This window comes from Saccopteryx leptura, chromosome 3 (genome assembly GCF_036850995.1).
Source record: "Saccopteryx leptura isolate mSacLep1 chromosome 3, mSacLep1_pri_phased_curated, whole genome shotgun sequence".
Lineage (NCBI taxonomy): Eukaryota > Metazoa > Chordata > Mammalia > Chiroptera > Emballonuridae > Saccopteryx > Saccopteryx leptura.
Window position 1 is genome coordinate 74,364,670 of NC_089505.1, and position 18,400 is coordinate 74,383,069.

The 18,400-nt window shown below is 51.3% G+C and overlaps 1 protein-coding gene and 1 pseudogene across 3 annotated transcripts; one reads left to right on the top strand and one right to left on the bottom strand.

The window, feature by feature from the left end:
* Window positions 1–5,627: 5,627 nt before the first annotated feature.
* Window positions 5,628–7,788, bottom strand: LOC136398219 (ATP synthase subunit g, mitochondrial pseudogene; annotated as a pseudogene).
* MYADM (myeloid associated differentiation marker) lies at window positions 7,599–16,267 on the top strand. 3 transcript variants are annotated; one of them, XM_066374181.1, is made up of 4 exons: window positions 7,599–8,723; window positions 9,023–10,010; window positions 11,675–11,740; window positions 13,423–16,267. In XM_066374181.1, the coding sequence occupies exon 4, from the start codon at window positions 13,425–13,427 to the stop codon at window positions 14,391–14,393; it is 969 nt and encodes a 322-aa protein (XP_066230278.1). In that variant the 5' UTR covers window positions 7,599–8,723; window positions 9,023–10,010; window positions 11,675–11,740; window positions 13,423–13,424; the 3' UTR covers window positions 14,394–16,267. The 3 variants fall into 3 exon arrangements, with proteins under 3 accessions (XP_066230278.1, XP_066230279.1, XP_066230280.1); XM_066374182.1 differs by lacking the exon at window positions 9,023–10,010; XM_066374183.1 differs by lacking the exons at window positions 7,599–8,723; window positions 9,023–10,010 and adding an exon at window positions 11,378–11,503.
* The last annotated feature ends 2,133 nt before the right edge of the window (window positions 16,268–18,400 follow it).

Below are 18,400 nucleotides of genomic sequence, written 5' to 3' on the forward strand. Positions count from 1 at the left end.
AACACTAACTCCCCACTCCCCGCTCCAAGCCCCTGGTCATCATTACTCTACTTTCTGTCTCTAAGAATTTGATTAATCTAGAAATCCCATATAAGTGGAATCATATGATATTTGACCTTTTGTGCCTGGTTTATTTCACTTACAATATGTCTTCAAGGTCTGTTTATGCTTTAGTGGGTGCCAGATTTTTTTTTTTTTTAACAGAGAGAGTCAGAGAGAAGGACAGACAGACAGGAAGGGAGAGAGATGAGAAGCATCCATTATTCGTTGCGGCATCTTAGTTGTTCATTGATTGTTTGTTCATTGATTGCTTTCTAATATGTGCCTTGACCAGGGGGCTATAGCAGAGCAAGTAAGTGACCCCTTGTTCAAGCCAGCGACCTTGGGCTTCAAGCCAGCGACATTAGGCTCAAGCCAGTGACTTTGGGCTCAAGCCAGCGACCTTGGGCTCAAGCCAGCAACATTAGGCTCAAGCCAGTGACTTTGGGCTCAAGCCAGCGACCTTGGGCTCAAGCCAGCAACCTTTGGGCTCAAGCCAGTGACCATGGGGTCATGTCTATGATTCCATGCTCAAGCCGGATGAGCCTGCACTCAAGCTGGTGACCTCAGGGTTTTTTTTTATTATTTTTATTATTTATTTATTCATTTTAGAGAGGAGAGGGAGAGACAGAGAGAGAGAGAGAGAGAGAGAGGAGAGACAGAGAGAGAAGGGGGGGAGGAGCTGGAAGCATCAACTCCCATATGTGCCTTGACCAGGCAAGCCCAGGGTTTCGAACCGGCGACCTCAGCATTTCCAGGTCGACGCTTTATCCACTGCACCATCACAGGTCAGGCCGACCTCAGGGTTTTGAACCTGGGCCCTCTGCATTCCAGTCTGATGCTCTATCCACTGTGCCACTGCCTGGTCAGGCAGAATTTCATTCTTTTAAAACATTAAGTTTAGCACTGGCTGGGTAGCTCCATTGTTTACAGTGTTGTTTCCACAAACCAAGGTTACATATTGGATCCCCCATCAGGACACATACAAGAATCAAAGAATGAGTGCATAAATAAGTGGAACAACAAATCACTGTTTCTCCCTCTCTCTTCCTTTCTCTTTCTCTCTCTAAAATCTCTTTCTCTTTCTCAAATCAATAAAAAACACTGTTTATTATTTGTTATTAATCATAGCAATATAAGATTAAATCAGAGATGTGCAGAAGTTGATGAGTTTTTTCCTGAGTAGGTGGTGGTGCAGTGGATAGAGCATTGACCTGGGACACTGAGGACCTAGGTTTGAAATCTTGAGGTTGCTGGCTTGAGTATGGGATCAAAGACATGACCCCATGGTCACTAGCTTGAGCCCAGAGGTCTCTGGCTTAAGCCCAAGGTCGCTGGCTTGACAAGGGTTCACTGGCTCAGCTGGAGCCCCGTCAAGGCACAAGTGAGAAGCAATCAATGAACAACTAAAGCTCAGCAACTGTGACTTGATGTGTCTCATCTCTCTCCCTTCCTGCCTCTCTCTCTTTCACTAAAATAAATAAATAAATAAATAAATAAAGAAATAAATAATAGATGAATTTGAAAGAGAATGCAGAGATATGTTTATTTTATTTATTGGCCTGGCCATTGGTTCAGCAGTAGAATATTGGCCCAGCGTGTGGAAGTCCTGGGTTTGATTCCTGGTTAGGGCACACAGGAGAAGTGATTATCCGCTTCCTTCCCCCTTCCCTCTTCTCTCTATCTCTCTCTTTCTCTCCCCCTACCACAGCCATAGCTCAAATGGTTCAAGCAAAGTTGGCCCTAGGTGCTGAGGATGGCTCTATGCCAGTGGTTCTCAAAGTGTGCGCCAGGGCACACAGGTGCACCTTAGAAGATTTCCGGGTGCGCCCTATGGTATTCCAGAGAAATATGTGCCTGTTGGGGACCAAGAAACCAACAGGATTTTTGGAGTTTAGAATTTTGGGGGACAGAGGTGTGGGGAATTGGCTGTAAGCTGACAAGTCTGCCCAACCCCCCTCCTCACTTGCCTGATTAGGTTGCAAAAGGCTGTTAAGCTGTGGTGCTGGATTGTTTACACTACCCTCCATGTTCCCTGGAAAGAGTGGAGGCAAGTTTCTTCTATCCTTTGTTTGATGTAGTTAAGATGATATGTATGGTGGGGGTTTTCTGCACTCAACACAAGAGTAAAAAGAGAGGAATTCTTCAATGTATTGACAAGGAAATGAGAATTTGCCTTTCAAATATATGTCCAAACATTGCACTAGGACACATCAGGCTCATGTTTCGCATAAACACAAGAATAAAAAAACTTAACACGTTTGCGGTGGGACCTGCCAAATTTACTAAATCTTACTAAGAATTTATCTATATATATAAAAAGATAACTTTTTTGCCTTACCCGTGGTGGTGCAGTGGATAAAACCCTGGGCTTGCCTGGTCAAGTCACATATGGGAGTTGATGCTTCTTGCTCCTCCTTTCTGTCTGTCTGTCTCTCTATCTCCTCTCTAAAATGCATAAATAATAGCCTGACCTGTGGTGGCGCAGTGGATAAAGCGTCGACCTAGAAATGCTGAGGTCGCCGGTTCGAAACCCTGGGCTTGCCTGGTCAAGGCACATATGGGAGTTGATGCTTCCCGTTCCTCCCCCCCTTCTCTGTCTCTCCTCTCTCTCTCTCTTTCTCCTCTCTAAAATGAATAAATAAAAATAAAATTTAAAAAAAATAAAAAAATAAAAAAATAAAATGCATAAATAATAAAAAGAGGATAACTTTTTTGTCGTTTTTTATTTTTTTAACCCCTCTTTTTTTATGAATTCTAAAAAGCATAACTCAAAAAATGTAACATAAAAATGTTTTTGGGTTTTTTTTATGAACTTTTTTTTTTTTTTTTACAGAGACAGAGAGAGAGTCAGAGTGAGGGATAGACAGGGACGGAGAGATGAAAAACATCAGTCATTAGTTTTTCGTTGCGCATTGCGACACCTTAGTTGTTCATTGATTGCTTTCTCATATGTGCCTTGACTGCGGGCCTTCAGCAGACCGAATAACCCCTTGCTCAAGCCAGCGACCTTGGGTCCAAGCTGGCGAGCTTTTTGCTCAAGCTAGATGAGCCCACGCTCAAAATGGCAAGCTCAAAATGGCAACCTCGGGGTCTCGAACCTGGGTCTTCTTCATCCCAGTCTGACGCTCTATCCACTGCGCCAGCACCTGGTCAGGCTAAAAATGTTTTTTAATGTCAGAATAAATTTAATTTTGTCGTATTTATTTTATTTAATTACCATAAAAGCACACTTGAACTATTTTTTTAATATTTGACTTAATTATTATAACATATTTCTCAGAAATTTGTATATAGTGCACCTACAGTTATTTGTAGGATTTTAAATGAGCCCCAATTTCAAAAAGTTTGAGAACCACTGCTATGCCATCGTCTTAGGCACTAAAATAGCTTAGTTACCAAGCAAAGGAGCAGCGGCCCATACAGGCAGAGCATCGGCCTGATATGGGGCTTGCCAGGTGGATCCCACTGGGGTGCATGCGGGAGTCTGTCTCTGCCTCTCTGCCTCTCACTTAATAAAATTTTTTTTAATTTATTGATTTTTAACTTTTAAAAAAGATTGTATTTATTGATTTTTAGAGAGAGGAGAGGGAAGAGAGAGAGAGAGGAGGGGGAAGAGCAGGAAGCATCAACTCCCATATGTGCCTTGACCAGGCAAGCTCAGGGTTTTGAACCGGTGACCTCAGTGTTCCAGGTCAACCACTGCGCCACCACAGGTCAGGCTATTTATTGATTTTTTTTTTTTTTTTTTTTTAGATTTTATTTATTCATTTTTATTAGAGAGAGAGGGGAGAGAGAGAGAGAGAGAGGGAGAGATAAAGAGAGAACAGGGGGAGGAGCAGGAAGCATCAACTCCCATATGTGCCTTGACCAGGCAAGCCCAGGGTTTTGAACCGGCGACCTCAGTATTCCAGGTCGACGCTTTATCCACTGCGCCACCACAGGTCAGGCCTATTTATTGATTTTTTTTAAGATTTTATTTATTCATTTTAGAGAGAGGGGACAGAGAGAGAGGCCAAGAGAGAGAAGGGAGGGAGGAGCAGAAAGCATCAATTCCCATATGTGCCTTGACCAGGCAACCTCAGCATTCCAGGTCAATGCTTTTACCCACTGCACCACCACAGGTCAGGCTATTTATTGATTTTAGAAAGAAAAAAAGAGAAAAAGAGAGAGAGAGAAAATGGGGAGGAGGAGTGGAAATCATCAACTCATAGTTCTTTTATTCATTTTTTTGACAGACAAAGAGAGGGACAGATAGGGACAGATAGATAGGAAGGGACAGAGAGGATAAGTATCAATTCTTCGCGGTAGCACCTTAGTTGTTCATTGATTGCTTTTTTTTTTTTTATTGCTTTCTTATATGTACCTTGACCCCGGGGGCTCCAGCAGAGTGAGTGACCCTTGCTTGAGCTGGCAACCTCAGAGTTTTGACTGGGTTCTCTGAGTCCTAGTACGACATTCTATCTACTATGCCACTGCCTGGTCAGGCAGATTGATAACTCTTGGATTATAATAAAGAAAAGAGAAAGCAGTAACTAAAAAAAAAAAAAAAAGAGTTGGAAGAGGCAAGCAAGCCATCCTCTGCTTAGAGCTTTCAAGGGAGTGTGTCCTCACTGACACCTTGATGTCAGACTTCTGGCCTTCAGAACTGTGATAAAATACATTTTTGTCATTTTAAGCCATAAGATTTGATGATTTCACCCTGGCTGGTGAATCAGTGGATAGAGTGTTGGCCTACCATATGAATGGCCCAGGTTTGATTTCTAGTCGGGGCACACAGGAGAAGAGACCATCTGCTTCTCCACCCCTCCTTCTTCCCCTTCCATCAGCCTCAGGTGCTAAAAATAGCTTGGTACTTGAGCATCTGACCCCAGATGGGGGTTCTCAGGTGGATCCTGGTCAGGGCACATGCAGGAGTCTGTCTCACTATCTCATGAAAAAAAAAAAAAAGATTTGACGATTTGTTGTGGCAGCCCTTGGACACTAATACAGCTGATGTCCCACTTTTTGCAAATGTTATATTAACTCTCCATCTCTGTTCCACAGCTGATTCTTCAGGGTTCTTGTCCTTTTCTTCCTTCCTTCCTTCCTTCCTTTCTTCCTTCCTTTCTTCCTTCCTTCCTTTCTTTTCTTCAGCAAAGAGAAATCATCCAAATTTTATTCTTTAACTACCAACACGATTTACCTCTATACAGGGCATTACTATTTCTGCTACCGTAGCAAGTTCCAGTTTTCTCAGGGCCTTTTCCCTGACTTTTCTGGAAATAAAATATCATATTTCCAGCCATCGAATGGAATGAAAAATTTTCCTCATAAATATATGTACCAGGTTGGTATATTCACATATATGCTTTCTATTTTCAGACTAAGCAAAAATATGCAGTTAGAGCTATATTAACATTATCAAAGTAAAGACAATCCAAACAAATACCAAGAGTAATTGTGACCTTTCCATGCAGTGTTTGATATAGAAAACATTGATTTTGACATCTCTTTAAAAATTATTATTCAAATACCATCCTGATCACTCCCGGTCTAAGAACATTCAAATATTAAACCAAAAAGAAACAGATGTTAAAGATTGGTCTTCACACGTTACAATCGATGATGCCATACTTGTCTATGATCTTGTGGACATAAAACCACATCCACACCTCAGTGGCCATCAACGCATTCAGCCAGCGTCCTTAACTGTGAGCTGTTTGAAGCCACCAGTTTGAGCACTACTGACTATTTTTCCTCTTTCTTTTTTTATGATTTGATTTTGGAAAATGTTTATTTTTATTGATTTTTGAGAGAAGGGAAGGGAAAAAGAGAGACAGGAACAAACATCTAATTGTTTCTGCATGTGCCCTGCCTGGGGATGGAACCTGCAACCTCTGAGTTTTGGGACAATGCTCTAAGCAACCGAGTTATCTGGCCAGGGGCTTTTTTTAAGTTGTTCATAGTTGTAGGGATCTCAACAGGTGTTGGAGAAATCTTCTCAACCTTGGCATAGTGCCAAAAGTTGGCCAATCAAAGCCTTGAGTAAGATACAGTGGGTTTACCAGCGTGGGAGCCTTTTCTGCGAGGTTACGAACAAATTGGGCCTTGGTTCTGGGGTGGCAATTTTGAGGCCCCGAATGGCCAGATGAGTTTCAGGGAACTTGATCTTTCAATGCCCCATAGATTCCATTCTGCTCAATTGCGTTGATAACATCTTGTTGATAAGACCTAAGCAAGCAGGAAGGAGGAGATAGATACATTGTAAGTCTTACCAATATACATGCACGCCAGAGCATGGGAGAGAATCTCCATGAAAACCGGGGAGCCTGTCATGGCAGGGAAGTAACAGAATCCACCAGGTCTGAGGACAGTGGGAACACCCAGATGAAGAAGTTACTACCTCTGAAACTCATTGCCACTAACAAAAGAGATTAAACCTTCATTCCTTTGTTCTCACTTAGAAGGCACTCCTAAACACGGTATGTGTTGATGAATGAAAGAAACTTTCCAAAGAACCCAGAGTACGGAGAGATCTGTATGACGAAGTGCATTCCACAGTTCCGTGTGCCACTCCACGCAAATTACCCAGCAAATTATCAAACCCGGGATGGGGCCACGGAAACCCCCTGTCAGAAGTAGGGGAGGCCTGAACCTTGCGATTGGCATCTGAAGTGGGGTGGGGTGGTCTTGTGGCACTGGGCCCTTCACCTGTGGAGTCTGACACTAACTCTAGGTCGTTAGAATACCCTGGTTCAGAGTTAAATGGAATCGCTGGACACCCAATTGGTGTCCGAAGAGTCGGGGAATTGGTTTTTGGTGTGGAACAAAGAAACAAACCCACACGTGTGGTGTCAGGAGCAAAAAACAGTTCATCTATAACCCAGGTGAACTCTATCCACAAAAACCTCTATTTCCTCTATTTTTTTTTCTTCTCTTCCAAGTGAGCAAAAGGGAGATAGATAGAGGGACTGATTCCTGAACGTGCCTCGACCAGGATCTCCTGGGCAACCCTCGTCTAGGGCTGATGCTCTGCCCATCTGGGGCCATACTCAAAACCGAGCTATTTTTAGAGCCTGAAGAAGAGGCTCCACGGAGCCATCCTCAGCACCAGGGGCTGATGGGCCCGAACCAATCAACCAATCTAGCCATGGTTGTAGAAGGGGAAGAGAAAGAGGGAAGTGGGAGGGGGAGGGGAGAAGAAGCAGATGGTCACTTCTCCTGTGTGCCCTGACAGGGAATCAAACCCAGGACATCCACACACCGGGTGACGTTCTACCACTGAGCCGACCAACTGGCACTCAAAAAACTCTATTACAGAGAACGTTCCTAAGCCATCTGGTAGATCAGATGACCACTCCGAGGCTCTCCATCCACATCCCTCTCCAGACTCCCCCAAATACTTGCTTGATGGGCTCATAAACAGTTACTCGCCCAGGGTTAGCCAGCTCTGTCACCGATGACTGCCCACCTTCCTGGCAGCAGCAAGCACTGCTGAGCCAGGCCCTACCCTGGTTTCTTAGGGAGACCAGCCAAGTACCTGGTCACGGGAGGATTATATGGGCCCCTTTCCCCATGGATGAAGGCAGTGAGTTTTTCCTCCTTGGAATAATTTTACCTCTGGGCTGTAATTTGTTTTCCTAGCCTTCCACACTCCTGTATCTGCACTCAATGGCCCTATTCAGCTCACATTAACCCACACCGTATTGCTTCTGATGGAGGAACCCAGTTTATGAGGAAGTCAGTGGGCGGCTCCGTGTGCCCCATCACCTCGAAGCCGCTAGCCTCCGAGAACAGAGGCACGGCCTGTCTGAGACTGTGCTACAGTGCCAGGCTGCAGACAACATTGCTGGGCTCGGGGTGATGTCCTCCGGGATGGGGAACCGCTCTGGCCCAGTGGCCAGGAACACTGCCAGATTACCCGGACCGGCCACCCTAAGGTTTTTCTTCTCAGGATCACACCCGATGACTCACTCTTTAAATGTTTACTTCCTGTTCCCGCTGCCCTGAATTCTGCAGTGGTGGGTTTTGGTCCCTAAACGGGGACGGGCTGGGCAGGCTTCTACTAGGGAACACAAGATAGTAAGTTGTGTGAGTGGAGGCCGCTCCTGCTCTTTTGGGGGCATCTCAGGAGTGCCGCTATGGGGCCAGGCAAAGGGGGTGACTGATTTGGGCAGGAAGGAGGGGATGGGGAGATGCTGCTTCCCTGGGGGCCTAGAAACGGTGTGAATAGGACTTGGGGATATCCCTGGAGAACCTCTAACTACAGCCACGTCCTGATGCGGGATTCATGGAGACTCCTCCCCTCTGCAGGGCGCAGAATGACCGAGAGGGTCTGCGCCTACCCCCTCTGCAGGGGGACAAAACTGGGCCTGCAGGCTCCACATACCCCTACCCCCTTTTCTGCAGAGCTCAGCGTCCAGGCACTCCCCCCCCCAGCCCCTCCCACGTCCGCAGGGCACGCAGCCGGGTTTACTGAGCTCCCTGACCCCTCCCGACCCCGTTCCCTTCGCCCCTCGTTCGGCTTTCACCGCGCGGCTCGGCCTCCAAGCTTCCGCCGTGGTCGGCCTGGGAGGCACCCCGCGGCAGAAACGAGGTCACGGCCGGGTTGGCTCCACGTTGCGGAACCTCTGCGGCCGCCTCCAGGCCCCGCCCCGCGGCAGCCGCGAGCCAGGCCGCGCCAGGGACGACTGCGGAGCGTGGTGAGTGTGCACCAACCGCGGGGAGGGACCCAGGCGGCCCGGTCCCCGCCCCACCCGACCCCGGGCCTAGCAGCCAGACCTGCAGCTCCCGCCGGCTCTGAGCCCATCGGTGTCAGGGCCCCCCCCAGGGTCGCCCCTAGAAAAGCACCCCGCCGTCCCTCCCTGCGGCGGGACCGAGCAGACGGGCCCCTCCCTTGTTGCAGGAACCGGGAATCTGGCGCCCCCGTTCTCATTAAGCCTTTGAGCCCCTCCCTCTTTCCAGGAGCCAGGAGTGCAGGCCAAAAATATCTTTCCTCCAGACCCGAGAGGCTCCGCTTGCAACCACGTCTGCTCCGAAAATCCAAGTCAAAGCCTGAGCTTTGACTGCTCTTTCGAGCCAATCATCTGGGTCCCCAGCCTGGGCATCTACTGGAACCCGGGAATCGATGCCCCCAACTCCTAGCGCCTCACATCCCAGGAATTTTGCTGTCAACACCCCTCCCCCAGCCCCACCGTCTGTGACCCGGGGGTCCAGCCCGCCAGCCCTTGAACCGCGAGTCCCAGTGTAAATTACAATCAGGGGACCCTCGGATCCTTAAATACGGGAAACCCAAACGCTGTTCTTTTGGGGACCCAGGAGTCGGTGACCTCATCCCAGAAGCCTTCTGAAGTCTAGGGATCGGTACCTCTTTCCTCTTTCAGGGACCCAGGACGGAGACCCTAACCCACAGAACCCATTAAACGGAGGCCCGGTCGCCATCCCGCGACAACCCAGATGTCCAAGATTTCATCCATTCTGGGCTAGAGCAGACGGGGAGGGAGGGGGCAGGAAGGCGGAGGGAGAAGTGAGTGAGGTGACACTGGGGTGGGGACCTGGGCTGAGGGTCTCAGTCCTAAACAAATGCTAAACAGGCAGGGTGCTATGGCAACGGCCTTTCCGGGCGCCCCTAGAGACTGCACTGGGGCTGTGTCAGGGAGGGCAGCCCCACGAGCCCCCACTCCGCCAGCTGTTGTGTCTTCCTGTTTTATCACCATGGCGACAGTTACCTCAGTCCTCCACGCCCCCACCTCCCGCGGAGCAGAGGTTCAATTATTCCACAGGGAGCGGAATCTTGTGCTGGCCCCGCCCCGGGGCGGGGCTGGGACAGACCTGGCTTTGGGGAGTCCCGTTAGACATTGGAGCCCTGAGCTCCGGGCCCGCCCCAGGCCCCGCCCGTGCTCTCTCCCCACCGTCCCCACCCAGTCCGCAGACCCTTCTAGTCTGCAGCTGTCGACTTTGTTTCAGCTCAGCGGCCACAGGCCTGTGAGGTGAGGCTGCGGTGACTCTGGAGGGTGGGAACAGTGGTCCAGAATTCTTGGGTGCAGGAGAAATGGGCTGGGATTCAGAATGTCTTGAGTCCCTAGAAAGACTGGGGCTGGGCCAGACTCGAGTTTTGGAGAGGAGAGAGCTGAGGATAGGTCATACTTCTGAATGAATTGGGGGGGAACAGGGGCCCGGACTCCCGGGTCTGAGGGAGGAAGAGGGGCTGGGGGCCCGGATTCCTGGGTCTGAGGGTTCAGAGGGATGAGGATTCCTAGGATCCCGGTTTGAAGGGGCTGGAATCTGGTATGAGGAGGTCACCAGGCGGGGAGGAGCTTGGAATGGAAGTTCTGAGTTTGTGAAAGACAGTGGCTGGAGTTGAGAATTATTGACCTCCCCATCCCGGGGACAGACTCCGAACTTTGGACGGGAAAGGCCGGGACTGAGATCCAGCACCGATGCTCCCAAAGCGCGATGGAACTAGGCAGCCCGCGCCCTAAGGCCAAGAGAGAACAAGGCTGAGGCCAGCGTCCCCTGGTGTTGAGAGTGCAGGCTGGGGTTCCGGGGCGCGGTCCTCAGTCGGTAGAAAGATGGGGTGTGGTGCTAGGCCTGGAGGTGGGGAGGGGGCGGGGTGTGGCTGGGGCGGGGGTCCTGAGTTGGGTGGAGAAGACGAAGGGCTGTTCCTTCCCCTCCTCTCGGGTCCGGAGGCGCATTCCTGAGCTGTCTCAGACGAACCAGAACGTGGTCCTTGAGCTGACCCGCCTTCCACGCGACTTCTCAGGAGCTTTGACCCGTCCTCTTCCTCCTGGGCGGTCCCGACTTCCTCCTAACGGGTCCTGGAGGGAGAGGCGCGGGGGAGGCACCTTCCAGGTGGCCCGGGACACCTGCCTCCCTGGAGTGGTTCGGAGGTGTGGCGCCTTATCCCTGCTCTCGACTCCAGCACTGTGCAGGTTCCAGGCCTCCGGGTGCAGGGTCTCCGCCAGGCGAGCCCAGGGGTCCGGGCTCCCTGTCACTTCTCCCTTAGAGACCCTCCTGGGCAACCGGCGCCCAGCCCGTCTTCACAGGGACTAGAACTCACGTGTTGAACGTCCCAGATGTTTGGGTTCCAGGCCTTTCCCAACTAGGATCTGGAGTCCAGGTTCTTCGCCCCATCTCCTCCCACCTCCAAACCGACGGGCGGGGCGGACCCTCCCGGAGCCCGGCGCGGGGCGGGGGGTCCCAGCGCCGCCTGCCTGGCCCCCGTCAAATTCCTGGTGGCTGGGCTGACTTGAAGCCCTTATAAGGCCTGGAGACGCGGCGCCGGCAGGCGGGCGGCCGGAGGCCTCCGCCCAGGGCCCTCCCCCGCGGCGGCCGCGCCGGGGCGGGGTCAAGACCACTCACGCCCACGCCAGCCCGCGGGCGCACACTTCGGCGGATTAACCTCGGTTTTCGCGGTTTGCAGAGTTGAGAGGAGGCGGGGCTGCCCAGGGGTCACCCCACTGGACCCCGCCTCTGCCAGGAGGTGCCTCGGGCAACTGCAGAGTCTTTCTGGGGGTTCGAGGCGAGCCGGACTGTCGCCTGGGTCCCGGGAGGGCGGAGCCGGGATTGAGCGGGACACTGACGTGTTCTCTCTCTCTCTCTCTCTCTCTCTCTCTCTCTCTCTCTCTCTCATGCTCTGACTAACCTTCTCCAGGTGTCTGACTTCATCCGCTTGCACAGCCGGCTCTTTCTTTGTTGGAGTCCTCAACTAAAACCGCTGGTGAGTAGGTTACGGGCCTGAAACCCTGGATCTGGGGGAGGAGGGCCCGGGGGGGGGGCGACGACTGTGGGCCTGGACTTCTAGATCCTGAGAAAGTACCCGAAAGTTAGCGTTCCCAGGAGTGGGGCCCTGACCCCTGTGTATCTGAGGAAGGAGTGTGGGGTGGAGTTGGACTTCCTTATCCTCAGGGAACTGTTGTGCGGGGCTGGTTGGGCTCCCAGTGGTTAAAGCCTGTTATTACTGGCCCCTGACTCTTGAAGGGGGAAGTTTTATTTCCCTGTGGCGGAGAGAGTCCTGAGTTTTTTAGTGGTAGCAGCTGAGACAGGAGACATTTTACAGGCCGAGGGAGGATCAGATCCCCAGAAGGCTGGGTACTGGAGTCCTGAGGGTCTTTAGGACTGGAGGGTGAAAGCCCTGGGTTCTGAAGGGAATGAAGAAAGGAGTAGATCCCGGAGGGCAGGGCAGGGTCTGGTGTGCTCTGGGTGAGGCCTAGAATCCCAAGGTCTGCAGCTGGATAAGAACACGGGAGGCCTAGAGGTTCAGTGGAAGGGTCAGAGCATTGAACAGAGCAGAATCTGGGAGCTGAATTTTCATGAAGGTGGCGAACTAGCTGGCTGGGGCCCTAAGGCTGTTGGGTTCCACGTGGAGGAGGTGGAGGGGACATAGACAAGAGGAAGCGCCACTTTGTTTGGGCTGATGATCTCCAGATGGAACTCCCAGGTGGGAGTCAGAATGAGAGCAGAGACGCCTGATCGCTGAGGTGAGGGTGGGCAAGGGAGAGGGGTAGCCCAGAGATTAAAGCCAGTTCCAGGGACTGGCTAGAAGCTCTGATCAGATCTGGGTAACTGAGAATGCAGGCACTTGGAGGTTGGACTCCTGAACTTTTGGAGGCCAGATAAATCTAAGTCCCTTAGGGCAGCCCAAAGCAGGGAAATAGGGAGAAAGATGGGTCATGGAAGACTGAGCCTCTTATTATGACAAGGGTTGCAGGGGTGGGCCAGAGAAGGAGAGGCTTTGGAGCCCAGTCTTGAATGCTGAGTGGCTGAATCCCTGGGAGAAGCAGGGCAGTCTTGGATGGCTGTGAGAAGAAAACTCTGGTTTTACAGGAGGTGGATTGCAGTGGAAGGAAAGGAGTGTCAGACAGGAAGGAAGAGGGATGAGAAGCATCAATTCTTCATGGCAGCACCTTAGTTGTTCATTGATTGCTTTCTCATATGTGCCTTGATTGGGGGGCTATTGCAGAGCAAGTGACCCCTTGCTCAAGCTAGCGATCTTGGGCTGAAGCTGGTGAGCCTTGCTCAAAGCCAATGAGCCCATGCTGGTGAGCTCGGGGGTTTGAACCTGGGTCCTCCGCATCCCAGTCCGACGCTCTATCCACTGCGCCACTGCCTGGTCATGCAGGAAAGGAGTGTCTTGACAAGGCAAGAAATAGGGGCCTAGACTCTCCTGGGTGGGACACATGAGACTGCAGGAAAGGAGGGGCTGGGACCTGGGTGACCCATTCATCCTAGTAGACCTGGGAGCATCCCAGTTTGAAAACTAAAAGGCCTGCATCTGGGATACCACCCTCCCCCCCAGCTAGAGTTCAGGTTCCTTTGTCCTCCTTGGGGGAGGCAAGGGTTGGGTGCCTGGATTCTCCTGCTTGGAACCTTCTCAGAATACTTTCTTTCCCCTCCCTACAGCCATGCCGGTGACGGTGACCCGCACCACCGTCACGACCACCACGTCGTCATCTTCAGGACTGGGCTCCCCAGTTATTCTGGGGTCCCCGCGGGCCCTGACTCAGCCCCTGGGCCTCCTCCGCCTGGTACAGCTGTTTTCCACCTGTGTGGCCTTCTCGCTGGTAGCCAGCGTGAGCGCTTGGGTCGGGTTCATGGGCAACTGGTGCATGTTTGCCTGGTGCTTCTGCTTCTCCGTGACCCTCATCATCATCATCGTGGAGTTAGGGGGGCTCCAGGCTCGCTTCCCGCTGTCCTGGCGCAACTTCCCGATCACCTTCGCCTGCTACGCGGCCCTCTTCTGCCTCTCAGCCTCCATCATCTACCCCACCACCTACGTCCAGTTCGAACCTCATGGCCGCACACGGGACCACGAAATTGCCGCCATCGCCTTCTCCTGCATCGCTTGTGTGGCCTATGCCACTGAGGTGGCCTGGACCCGGGCCCGGCCCGGCGAAATCACTGGTTACATGGCCACTGTGCCAGGCCTGCTCAAGGTGGTCGAGACCTTCGTGGCCTGTGTCATCTTTGCCTTCATCAGCGAGCCCTACCTGTACAAGCACAGGCCAGCCCTGGAGTGGTGCGTGGCCGTCTATGCCATCTGCTTCATCTTGGCAGCTGTGGCCATCATACTCAACCTGTGTGACTGTACCAACGTGCTTCCTATCCCCTTCCCCAGTTTCCTGTCCGGGCTGGCCCTGCTCTCCGTCCTCTTCTATGCCTCAGCCATGGTCCTCTGGCCTCTCTATCAGTTTGATGAGCGGCACGGCGGTCAGCCCCATCGAAGGACTGATCCTAACTGCAGGAACAGCCACACCCAGTCTGTGTGCCCCTGGGACTGCCGCCTGGCTGTGGCCATCTTGACAGCCATCAACCTGCTGGCTTACGTGGCCGACCTGGTGCACTCGGCCCGCCTGGTGTTTGTCAGGGTCTGAGGCTCAGACCAGGAGCTCCCGATTCGCTCTTCTTTGTGGAGGTGTCTTTACTGAGTTCTGGTTTCCTCTTCCTGGGACCCCTCTCTTCTTCTGCTCTTCCCCTTCCCCATTCAGCTCACTTTCTCCTATTTCTTTCTTTCTTTCTTTCTTTCTTTCTTTCTTTCTTTCTTTCTTTCTTTCTTTCTTTCTTTCTCTCTCTCTTTCTCTCTCTCTCTCTCTCTCTCTCTCTCTCTCTCTTTTGGGGGGAGAGAGAGACACAGGAACATCAAGCCACTCTTGTATGTGCCCTGATTGGGGAATCGAACTGGCAGCCTTTCCGCTCCAGCACGATGCTCCAACCAACCAAGCTACCTGGCCAGGGCTTAATTTTTTTATTTATTGATTGCTTTATAGAGAGACAGGGAGAGGAAGGGAGAGAGAGGGGAGGGGGAAGGGAAACATCATTTGTTGTTCTACTCAGCTGTGCATTCATTGGTTGCTTCCCGAGTGTGCCCTGACTGGGGATTGAGCCGGCAACCTTGTCCTTTAGGGATGACGCTCTTAACTGACTGAGGTAACTGGCCAGGACCATGTTTCTTTTCTTTCTTTCTTTTTTTTTTTTTTTTTACTGAATTTATTGGGGTAACACTGGTTAATATCACTCTCCTGTTTCTTCTGTCGCCTGCTCTCCCCTGTCCTGATGCACTGGTCTTCCCTTCCTATTTCCTTTGGTTGCACACGTCCTGTTAGGCCTTTCTCTTTTCACTGTTGTTTTTTTTTTTTTTTTTAAACCTTCTTGGTTTATTTTGTTGTTGTTCAGTTCTTTTCTGGCCATCTTCTTTGTTTTCTCACCTGCCTGTTACCTGACCACCTCTTCCCATTTCCCTTCTTTGGAATCGGGAGCCTTGAGACTTCTTTGTTCACCCCCCACTGCCACCCCCAATTCCAAAGGTGCTGAGCTCCACATCCCACACCCCTTTCCCCAGCTGTTCAGACCCTGGGCCTCCTGAGGGGCCTCATTGCCAAAGCATGTGCCCACCCTGGCTGTGCCTTAGTAGGTGTGTGTGTGTGTGTATGTGTGTTTGGGGGGGGGGGTAGCTAGGGATTGGGCCCCCTTTCTCCCAATGGAAGGGAGTATACAGTGCTCCTTCCCTTTAAGTTAAAAAAAACAACAACAAAAACTCAAGGTCAATTATTTCCAGTGGGCAGGAGGCTTAAATCACAGACCGTGGGTCCTTAAGCCCCGCCTGGCACTCAGCCTAGCCTGAAACTGGCTCCAGAATTCTTGCCAAGGCTTACTAAACCCCCTGCCTAAAGGCCATCTTAAAGGAAGCAAAGGGTGATGAATGCCTTCCATCCTAATTATTCTCTGGGTATCAAGATGTCTGATTATTTGTGAGGGGCAGGGGTATGGGGCTCCAGCTTCAGTGTTAAAAATAGCCGGTACTGCCTTTGCTGGGAGAAGAAAATGGCCACTGCTGGCCTTACCAGAATTCTAGCCTGGGTTTTTTCTTTTCTTCTTCCTATCACAAGGGCAAAAATGACTGGGTGGTCCTATTCTTAAAGGGGAAGTTTCTTTACCATTTATTTTAAAATTTGTGGGTGGGTTGGGTAGGTGGGGGCTGCTGTCACTATAGTCACTTGAGTGTGTGATAAAACATGCATGTTCCTGTGTGCTAGTTGCTTCCTGCTGCTGCTTCCTGCTTCTCTGGGACTCACGTATAACGTGATATATATAGATGTATAAATATATTTTTTATTTTTTTTAATTCTCTGGAGCTTCTGGTTTCCATCAGCCCCTGCTGTCAATTATAGAGGGAAGCTTTGTCCCTTTCCACACTCCCACATCCATAATCTTTATTTTATTTTTTACCTCAATATAGAGATAAAAGGAAGACTTGTGCTTGCTTTATTATTGGGGAGGGCTCCAGGAGAGAGGGCAAGGCTGGGATTCAGGGGTCTGGTGGGAGGTGGGTGGGGCCAAGATGACTTTGGCCTCATCAGAAAAGTACTAGCTGACATTGGATCTTCCAAATTACTCTCTCAAACCAGGAGAGCTAGTTAGGATAGTAATGAACAAGATTTCTCCACCCCTGGAGCCCATGAACAGCTCAACTATATGACATCCCAATCTGACTAGGAATCTTCCTTCCAAAATCAACTCTTCCAGGTTCCCCATCGCAGTATTAGCCTTTCAGGGTTGAGAACCCAAACACTTCTTCTCATGGGCTCCTCCCACAGTCAGTGGCTAATCAAACACTGTCCATTCTTCCTCCTAAATGATATTTATGTCTGTCTCCTTCTCCAGGTTCCTGACCCAGCTCAGGTTTCAGGTCTACTCCTTGATACCTCCAGCCCACCCTGGCCTCACCCATGGGGCTTCCAACACCAAGGTCGGATCCTGATCCCCCCATCACATTCTCCCATATTCACACATTCAGGATCTGACCTTGTGAACATTCCCACTCTCAGTTCTAAGGCCCTATCACACCTGGTCAATAGATAACCTTGATAAAGACAAAATTTAAAAAAAGATCAAAGAAGTCTGTCCCACAGAAGGTCATCCTGTTCGTTTCTCCAGCCTGAGAATCATAAATATAGAAATCCCGGGAAATTCCAGAATCGTGCCACCCATTGTCTGCATCTACACCTGCAAAAGCAGTTGGGAAGAGAAATTGCAAAGCAGGGGAGGATCTCGCCGGAAGAAGGGGATGGGCTAACTAGAACAGGGGCACCCCCATTTTAGTGAGGAATGGCCTCTTGATTTCTGTGGTGTCCACCCTAGAATGCCGACCTGCATCAATCCCCGCCTCCTCAAATGGCGTCTCCTGCTTGATCAGGCGGTGGCGCAGTGGATAGAGCATGGGACTGGGATGCGAAGGACCCAGGTTTGAGACCCCGAGGTTGCCAGCTTGAGCGCGGGCTCATCTGGCTTGAGCAAAAAGCTCACCAGCTTGGACCCAAGGTCGCTGGCTTGAGCAAGGGGTTACTCGGTCTGCAGAAGGCCCGCGGTCAAGGCACATATGAGAAAGCAATCAATGAACAACTAAGGTGTCACAACGAAAAACTGATGATTGATGCTTCTCATCTCTCCGTTTTTGTCTGTCTTTCCCTATCTATCCCTCTCTCTGACTCTGTCTCTGTAAAAACAAAACAAAACAAAAAACGGCGTCTCCTCCCCGTAGTTAGGGGTCTCTCTTCCCACCGCTCCAGAACCCGGGACTGTAACGTAGGTGACGGGAATAACCCCTGGGGCACTGGAACCGAGCGCGGTGGGATTCGGAGGTCAGTTTTCAGGACTACCCCGCCCCCATCTATTCTGGAGGTGGGTGGAAGGCTAGAGGACCCCATGTTGGGGGGGTTAGGAGAGGACGCTCGGATTCTCTCACCTCCCCTTCGGTTTCGGGAAGGCGTACCCAACCCCCAAAAGTCCCAGACCAAGCGCGGTGGGTGCCGTGACTCCCCAAGCGCCGCCTCAGAGACCCGCTCTTCCTCGTCTCGCGGGGCATGCCGGGAGAGGAAGTTCTCGACCGCGTCTCAAGAACAGGTAGTCCGAAGGCCCAGACTACAAGTCCCAGGATGTATTGCAGAACATCCCAGGGAGGGCCGTGGTTGCCCTTGGCAACAGCAGGGCTTTCAGAAGGAGCCCTGGGAAGCGTCCGGGAGTTGGGGGAGAGACCGAATACTACCAGAGAGAGACAGAGACGCTGGTGGAGCGACGGAGGGGTGACAGGAGGCGACCCACAAGGCCGACGTTGAGAGAGACCCTCCCAATCCCCGAACAGATGCACAGACAACTCCAGAGCCAGAGGGACAGGGACTGAACTACAGAAAGATGTGGAGAGAGAGAGAGAGAGAGAGAGAGAGAGAGAGAGAGAGAGAAAGACCCCCCCCCCCCACACTCGAGACAAAGAGAAATTCATAGAATCAGAGAGACAGGTAGAAAGTGGGTGAGAGAGGGACAAGGTACAGGGGGAAGGGTGAGGCCAGGAGAGGCACAGGCACAGAGAGATAGAGGAGAAAGAGGC

Bases quoted from the DNA above. Each gene is read 5' to 3' on its own strand.
- MYADM (XM_066374181.1), top strand. From the start codon at position 13,425: ATGCCGGTGACGGTGACCCGCACCACCGTCACGACCACCACGTCGTCA.